Source organism: Acipenser ruthenus, chromosome 14 (genome assembly GCF_902713425.1).
Source record: "Acipenser ruthenus chromosome 14, fAciRut3.2 maternal haplotype, whole genome shotgun sequence".
Classification (NCBI taxonomy): Eukaryota; Metazoa; Chordata; class Actinopteri; order Acipenseriformes; family Acipenseridae; genus Acipenser; species Acipenser ruthenus.
Genome location: NC_081202.1, coordinates 19,744,294 through 19,753,190, shown reverse-complemented (window position 1 = coordinate 19,753,190; position 8,897 = coordinate 19,744,294). Strand labels below are relative to the sequence as shown.

The window sequence follows — 8,897 nt, the reverse complement described above, 5'->3', positions numbered from 1 at the left end:
ACAAGGCCAGTGGGTCTGGCTCTTCACCAGTCCAAAGGTTTAGTGAATCCTGCTTGGGAATAACCTTTTAGTCATATAAGAGGTCCTAAAACAAAAATGGAAATGTAATTCAACCCAAAACTTGAAAACTGGTCTGTAATCATGTGTAACTTGCATGAGCCTTGGACTGGTTTTACATACAGTACAAATAATAATAGCCTTTTCGGTTTATCTTCAAGGAAGTGTGATGTATGTATATTGAATTAAAGATTGATTTTGTAAATCTGGATCTACATCAGCATTCTCTATATTAGAAGGGTTCAGGTACAATGACAAAAATCCCACTTTGGGTTTTGCTAATCACCAGGGATCTTAGTTTTCCGCAAAAAAAAAATAAATCTCAGATTAAATTTTTTTTTAAAATCTGTGTTATTCCACAATTAAAATAAAAGGCTAAAATTGAGTCCCCCTGTCACATTATAAGATACACAAACAGTACTGTTGAATAACACTTAACACAGGAAGTATTTATAGGTACACTTTCAGATTTGAGGGAAGTTACAGGCTCACCAGTGCCAACAATCAATAATAAAAACAAGTGTACCATTTTACTTTAAACATTACAAATGCGTCTGTGTAATAATAATAAAAACCAAAAAAGAGTATTCATATTAGTTTATCTCAGTTAGTCTTTGTCACCTGGATGGCTATTGCCAAACTCATTGATCTGATCTTTAGGTGTGATTTTTATAGTTTTCACCATCTTAAACAGCTTGTTCAGTAGTAACAACATAACTGAAGTAAACTGCATCTACGTTTCAACACGAATGTGACACTGACAGTGCTCCTCGTTCAACCTTGACCTCTGTACACCAGAAGCAGTTTTATTGAACAAGTGTGTTTACTAAATGTAAAGCAAAATTGCCTGATTATATATGATAAGTGTATTGATTTGGTTATCAAACAACCAAAAGAAGACTTGCATGTTTTTTGTCCTGCCCTAAATGTAAAACTAAAGATTCTCTGACAGCATCGAAAATCTGTGTTTTTCCGGATTATTCTACAACAAACTGATTCCTAGGATCCCTGCTAATCACTACATGTGCTTTAAGTATTATTATGAATAGTTCCCTTTCATCTGGTATTGTTTCTGACTCCTTTAAGGTTGCTGTAGTAAAGCCATTGCTTTAAAAACCTACTATGGATCCAAAAGTTCTTAACAATTTTAGGCCTATTTCTAATCTCCCCTTTTTATCCAAAGTTCAAAGTTTTAGAGCAAGTAGTAGCTAACCAGCATATTACATTTCTTGCAGTACATTATATATATATATATATATATATATATATATATATATATATATATATATATATTGGTAGTTTCTTCTCAGAGTTGAAGGCTGAAATGAAAAATCTGGGTGTAATGTTTGATCCAGTTCTTTCATTCGAGCCACACATTAACAATGTATCTATAGTGTCTTTTTTCATTTAAGAAATATTGCTAAACAAGATAATAATGTCCACATTTAGGGTGGCTGAGACATACTGCCCAAATTCAGCAAGCCACGATGGATGCAGAGTTATACTGCACATGTTTTAGCATTACACTGTATCAGAGACCAGACTAGTGCTTTTCTAAGCTGGTGTAAGGCTTATTAAGCTTAGGGATGGACTCTGCCATTAATAAGGAAAGTGCACAGATGATGGCATGAAGTCAAAGGGTTTACACACGCGTCACTATCATTCTGGCTGAATTTGTAATCACAGTTGATCTTGCTTTTTTTTCCCCAACATGGGCTTTGATCAAAACCCCTCTCGGGAGTAGTTTCCATTCAGTTAAAGCGTTTTTGGGGGTCTTGTGTTTCAGTTTTGCAGAGTGAAGAAAAACATACTGGAATCCCCATCCAGCTGTATTTAAGGAGCTTTGGAGGCATTTCGAATCAATGGGTAAAAATATTTTTCTTGTTCATTAATATCTTCTTAATACACACAGCATGTATGCAATATAATACATACTTTGGATCCTTTCTGTTTTTAATGCAGAGGTTACTTTGAGCTGAAACTCCTATTTAAAGCAATATGAAGAAAAGTGCTCTTAAATGCTTTGAACACATTGTGAGGGTTTTCATTATTATGTAATGCTTTAATAATGTTTTTAGTTTTTTTTTTTTTACTTTTAAATCTTCAGATGAATACTATAACAGAATTAAAGAGATGGAGAGCATACCTTAAACAAAGATGCTTATAAGTGTATGTTGGTATGACTGAAATATTAAGATCTTGTATGACTATCCTGTGTTAGGGATTTGAAATGCTTGGAGACATTGAAAATTCTAGTCAAAGTTATTTTGTAATAGAAGTATTTTGGGATTTTGAATGTTGAGTGACGATGCCTCCCGGTGGACAACTTTCTGTAACTACTGCATTTATAATAACTCTTCTTTTTATATTCCTTTGTTGGAATAAAAAGCTGTAATACTATAATGCATCATAGCCCCAGTGCTAAGTATATTTAAGACATTTACATATACAGCTATGGCCAAAGGTTTTGCATATAATTTTGATATGTTATTTATCATGTACTCAAAGAAACTGCAAAATGATATTGCAAAAGTCTACCGGAAGCCATAATAGTAGTATAGTATTTCGTGTTAGATTTCGAAATGTCATATTTGTCAACTTTTGTCCGTTTTTTGTTAAGCATATGGAAAATTACAAAGTGGTATATAATTAAATATGTTAACGTAATATTATTCAGCAGGTTTCATTCAACTTTATGAAGCAAAATGTGTTAATTCTATAGGGTAATACAAAACTTTTGGTCATAACTGTACACAAACCAGTAAAAAAAAAAAAAATAAATAACTATTTATCTTCCTAGATTATAATTGTATAACAATCTTTAAAAAGTCTCTGTGATATTTGTGCAACCCTCTAAATCTAATGCGGCTTGAATTGGTTTATTTTCCAAAGCCACCACAGTAGAGTATTGTACACACATTTTATTAAGATACACGTGACACATATTCCCAGAAACAAAAGAATAAACACTTTCACTCACAATCACGCTATTTTTACACAGAAAATGCCAAGTAACACTGTTATTAAAATGAAATTACAGTAAAAAGATTTAATATTTTAACTGCATGGGTATTATGATAATTTACTTTGCGTTGTGTGTTCTATAGATGAAAGCATTACAAAGTAGTTCCAGTATACTTTTTGTCAACCACTGACTGATACATTTTGTAATGGATCTCCTCCTAGCGGCTGATGAGTTAATAGTGACATCAATATATGACATGTACTCTCAATTACAGAGCTTGTTCTATAGATTCATGGTAAGACGTTCGCATCCAGCCCTCACCTTCCTATTCAATTCAATGGGTTGCAATGCTAATTAATTACAATGTAATACTGTAATTCATATAAACCATATTTCCATTCTGTCCCCCCACTCCCCCACCCAATAATTTAGGTGTATTGTAATTACATTGTAATAACTGTGTTGTCATTATTCTTTAGTTTCTGGTACAGAATAAGTCGCATAATTAGTTTCTTATATGGCACAATTGTGAAACCATTATAATGCGAGTGTATAACACTGAAGGAATGGTATTTGGACTGTTGGCAATCCAGAAGTTACAGGAGCTTACAGGCAAACTGTAGGTTTTCAAAGAAAAGGAATGTTAAAAAAAACACAAACTGAGGATTAGCAGCACTGCTGTAAATAACTTTCAAGTACCATCTGCTTCGCTTTTGGAATCACTGGTGCTTTTAAAATATTAAAGTAGTAATACATATTAATTTCTAATTGCAACTACTTCAAACAGACTGAATGCATTTTGTTCTCCTTGCGGAACCATTCTAATGATATAGGCACAGAAATGCTGGAACATGACATGGAATTCCTAGTCTATGGCTGGCATTAGCAAGCTTCACAGACAGTACTCTGCAGTTCAGAAGCTCATCAGGGTGCTTTTTGCATTAAGATTATCCAAAACGCAGCATGTGTTCAAAATAAACAGGTCGGCAATACTCTAATTTTGGTAAGAGGTATTTGAGTCTTTTTGGAAGCAATACCTATCATTTAAGTTATGTGGGCAGAATGCTTTCTTTTGGCTTCTCAGTTCTGGTTTGGTGTTTGGTCAACTCTTTGGGTGTGAACTATACTGACAGTTCTTAACCTCTGAGCCTTTGAGACACCAGCAAAATAAATTACATTGGCCTGGTCACCATGGGAATCCACATGCTACTGTTGATCCAGCAACATGTATTCTAGGCCTCATGGAAATACATTTACCTTACATTTATATATAAAGCGTTTTTTGTTTCTTTTCTAGGTTGAATGAAATTCTACAGAGATGAGAAAAGTAACATCAAACCATGCAGTACCTTTAACATGCATTTTGAGCTGCACATGGATGTTGATTCTGATTTCTTCTTCATTTGCACTGAAACCTGCCAAAACTCCTGTGATAGGAAAAAAACCTTTTATTGCTGCTTGGAATGCACCTATAGACCTCTGTACAACAAAGTACAATATAAGTGTCAATCTCAAAATGTTTCACATCAATGGGAGCCCAAGGGCTTCTTTAACAGGACAGAATGTCACCATATTTTATGCAAACAGACTTGGATTCTATCCTTTCTACACAGAACAGGGCTTACCAGTAAATGGTGGGATTCCACAGAACTGCAGTTTGGAAACTCATCTACTGAAAGCAGATGAAGACATTAAGTTTTATATACCTTCAGCTGATTTCAGTGGACTGGCAATTATAGACTGGGAATACTGGAGGCCACAGTGGAAGCGGAACTGGTACAAGAAGGACATATACAAGAGGAAATCCAGGGAGCTAATATCCAAGGCCTATATAAATGTTACTGCTGAGCAAATTGAACATTTAGCCCAGGACAGGTTTGAGCGAAGCGCCATGGCATTCATGAAGCAGACAGTTGAGCTTGGAATTCAAAACCGTCCGAAAGGCCTGTGGGGCTACTACCTGTACCCAGACTGCCACAATTACAATCTTCATGAAGAGAACTATACAGGCTCCTGCCCTGTGTTGGAAAGCCTTAGGAATGATGAACTCTTCTGGCTATGGAACAGCAGTACAGCTCTCTTCCCATCCGTAGCTATTAAGAAATCTCATGCGGACAGCATCAACAACTTACACTTCTCCAGATTCCGAGTCCTTGAATCCATGAGGATTGCTTCCATGACATCAATGGATTATGATCTGCCAACATTTGTCTACACTCGCCTTGGATACCGCGATGATCCACTGTCATTTCTGTCAATGGTATGTATTGTTAAGCCAAAAAAAGAGATCCCTTATAAATGACTACTGTGGTAAACTTTATCAAATTATAGTAAAACACACACTGTGGTAAACACATATTATTGTGGGAATAGTCAAAGTTAGTTATGCAAAAGCCATTTCCATTTGCTGAACAGTATTCAAATCTTGTGAACCATAAATGTTGGATGAAGGCAAACAGGCAGAGCAGTGTGTGGCCTAAAGCAAAAGGTCCAAGAAAGACATATACATGCCTCAGTATAGGTTTAAACATGAACTCACCTACCAATTTACCATGATTCCAATTGCATGGTATCTGGTGAGGTGAGTTGTTGTCCTCTGAATAAGTAAACAAAAATACATTTTAGTACTGAACGCACTGATCCTTACATATTCTCTCTATAGTAGTCTGTTTCATACATACAACTTAATTCTTCATTTTGTGGAAAGGAATTGTTAAACAAAGTTGTAAACATATCAATCTCTAAAGTACTAAGTAATCTTACTTTCTGTAGAAAAAAAGAATGTCCCTTGAAAAGCCAAGCTGAAAAGCTCAACATTCTTTTCCTTTCAATTTTTTTTGCCAGTTCCGTTCCAATTATGCCAGTTCCCCTCTTGCCATATATCTCATAAAAAAGTTTGTATTTCCTAAATATGAAACTAATGGAGCAGAATCCCCTAAGCATGGTATACCACTTAAAACTGTACCAGTAGGAAATCCCCAAAAATGGAAATTCTTGAAAATTCTAAACAATATTCAATGGTAAAAGGAGTAAATGTGAATATGTGGTTGCCTTTTAAAGTGATGCTGACATGAATGAGACCCAGTGCTTCTGTGTATGTATTATATTGCCTTATTAGATGGTGCTCTAACTAAAGCACAATTTGTTTCAAATTCCAGCAAGATCTTATTTACACTATTGGTGAAAGTGCAGCTTTGGGTGCTGCAGGATTTGTTATTTGGGGAGATCTCAATCTGACCTCATCCAGAGTAAGTATGTATTTATAATATATATAGTATTAATGCTAAAATAAATTTGCTAAATGGTATGACAAACATTTAAACAGAACAATGTCCTCAATTGAAGACATGGAAAACACTGAAAATGGTTTCTAGACCAAACGTCTGTCATATAATTTTGTACATTTTAAAAAATATTTCTACATATACCACCATTGAGTGTTTTATAATGTAGTTTTTTACTCAATATTTTGTTGTCAACTAAAGAGGTTTGTGGAGCTCATGGGGAGTAGCTGTAATGTCTCATGGTGCTAAATCTGGTAAACTTGCTATTTCAGGGTGAAGAATTAAGTCCCCGCATGTAACTAATTTTGATAAAAGTTAGCGCTTTCATTCACCGGCGCTGTTAAAGTTTTGGTTTATAATAAATTGACTGCTTTTTTCTTTTTCTTTTTTTTGCAGCACAACTGTTCCAAAGTAAATTTGTTTATGAATTATGAATTGGGTCTGTATATCACAAATGTGACAAAAGCAGCTGAAGTGTGCAGCGAGTTTCTCTGCCAGAACAACGGGAGGTGTGTGAGAAAGGATTGGCAGGCCTTTCACTATTTACACTTGCACCCAAATAGCTACATGATACAGCCTTCAAATGAGGGTGAGTTTATTGTCACAGGACAGGCTTCAAGTGAGGAACTCTCAGACTTGAGAGAGAAGTTTTCTTGCCACTGTTACCAAGGGTACGGTGGACAGAAATGTGACATCCTGGACAAACCAGGAAAACCTGATAGCTCCACATCCAAACCTTTCAATTCTGTGGTGACAGTTTTTTTACTTTCTGTTGTGAACTTCATTGTATGAAGACTATGGACCAATGATTAGGAATATAGGACCACTATTTCAATGAATGCATATGGATGGCATATTCATCAAACTGTTAGAAGCCTAAGATGAAATTTGGGGGAGGGATTATTTGAATGAATGATTGCTTTCTTATTAGATCACTTCCTTGTATGCTATATAAATCTCAGGTAAACTCACCTGGCTGTTGCCGTTGCAACCCCAGTTGTAACCCTATCCCCAACCTCCACCTTAATGCAGGCAGTCCCCTTGATGTGGGGAACGGGCATGGCTTTGACACAGTCCACCCCTGCTAACCTGGCGTCCTTAACAGGCAGGACCAGCGGCCAAATAGTCCATAATCACCACTTCACCATACCCAAACAAGCAGTCATGATCACTGCTTAATTTGTGCCGGGGCTAGCCGGGGCTCAGCCCAGCCGCCTCTAGACTTATCAGTTCATAGCCCCAACACCTCTTGGCTTGCTGCAATCTAGTAATTCAAGTAAATATCTCATTTTTTTTTTCTTAAAATTCTCAACACAGTATCCATTCTGAAAGTCCTTTCATGCACTAGAGATGCAAGCAGCAGCAACAAGGCAGCGATCCGCCTCCACGTGCACATCACATGACTCACTCAGCTGCTAGCTTGCCTTCAGGTTTTTTTTTATTTTTTTAATGGCAGTGAAACAATTGAATCTGCTGGCCAGGGTTTTTTTTTTATGTGGTATGAAAGGTTTACATTGTTATCATATAACACAAGGATATTAAATGTTATACGTTTCTAAAGATTATTGCTGCAGTATTGTCACTTGCCCAGTTTATTCAAAACATCAGAAAATACTGCAGCTGTCTGTCAACACAACACCCAAGTTCACCGCGTGTGAGTCCCGGAGAACAGGAGACGTGCGATAGAAGTAGAGAAATAAAAACTGGAATTTATGTAACAAAGTTAAAATGAAAAGAGTGTGGTGCTGCATGAAGTAATGGTGGTTAAAATAATAATAAATGGCAAAATCAATCAAGCACCAAGGAAATGTTTTTAAATAACTAAAAAGATAGCCTGTTACATTCAAGTAGTTACAGTATAGTTCTGAATGTTTTGAAACATGACTAAGCTAAGAAACCTTATTGTATACTGTTACCGGTATCTTTCTATTTACCATATCTATATCAGACACCTGTATATACTGTGTATGGCAGCCTGAGCTAGCTAATCTGTGTAGTATTAAAATTGCCATAATCATTAAAAAAAAAAAATGCACCAGCTAGGCCTACTACTTTATATGTGATATAGAATAGAACGCGGTTGTAAACACTAGAAGTAGTTGTACTTATAGTGTGTGAAGACCATAATACTGACTAACGTTCAAAGTCCTAAGTTTCAAAATTAAAATTAAATCTTTGCTTGAGCCCCGGCACCTCTGTCATTACAAATTAAGGACATTGAATAAGCAAATTTTGTTGTATAGTTTTTTTTTTTTTTTTCATACAGTTTTATCTGATTCAGAGCCACATATTACATGGATTTGTTGGCTTTTTATGTACTTGTTTAATAGATATATGATTTGAAGTCTATATTAGGAACACTTGGATTAGTTCTCCAATAGCTCACATAGTAAAGGCACATAGACGTGCAAGTATAGGGTGAATTATGTGATCAAAAGATTGCTGGTTCAAATCCTGTTGGCACCAATTTGACAATATTGGCTGGGGTGGTTATGGTAAAAGAAGGGAGACTTTGACAAGATAAAATCCTATATTAGTAGACTCTGTAGTATGCAAGAAAGGTTGATGTGGAACAGCATATCTACAGTGAT

At 35.8% G+C, this 8,897-nt stretch overlaps 1 protein-coding gene across 1 annotated transcript; it reads left to right on the top strand.

Moving 5' to 3' along the window:
* The first annotated feature begins 4,340 nt into the window (after positions 1–4,340).
* LOC117420084 (hyaluronidase-4-like) lies at positions 4,341–7,678 on the top strand. The gene is made up of 3 exons (XM_034033602.3): positions 4,341–5,282; positions 6,181–6,270; positions 6,703–7,678. The coding sequence occupies exons 1-3, from the start codon at positions 4,341–4,343 to the stop codon at positions 7,096–7,098; spliced, it is 1,428 nt and encodes a 475-aa protein (XP_033889493.2). The 3' UTR covers positions 7,099–7,678.
* Positions 7,679–8,897: the final 1,219 nt, after the last annotated feature.

Bases quoted from the DNA above. Each gene is read 5' to 3' on its own strand.
- LOC117420084 (XM_034033602.3), top strand. From the start codon at position 4,341: ATGAGAAAAGTAACATCAAACCATGCAGTACCTTTAACATGCATTTTG. The intron at 5,283-6,180 runs GTATGTATTGTT...TTCAAATTCCAG, and splicing joins CACTGTCATTTCTGTCAATG to CAAGATCTTATTTACACTAT. The intron at 6,271-6,702 runs GTAAGTATGTAT...TTTTTTTTGCAG, and splicing joins TCAATCTGACCTCATCCAGA to CACAACTGTTCCAAAGTAAA.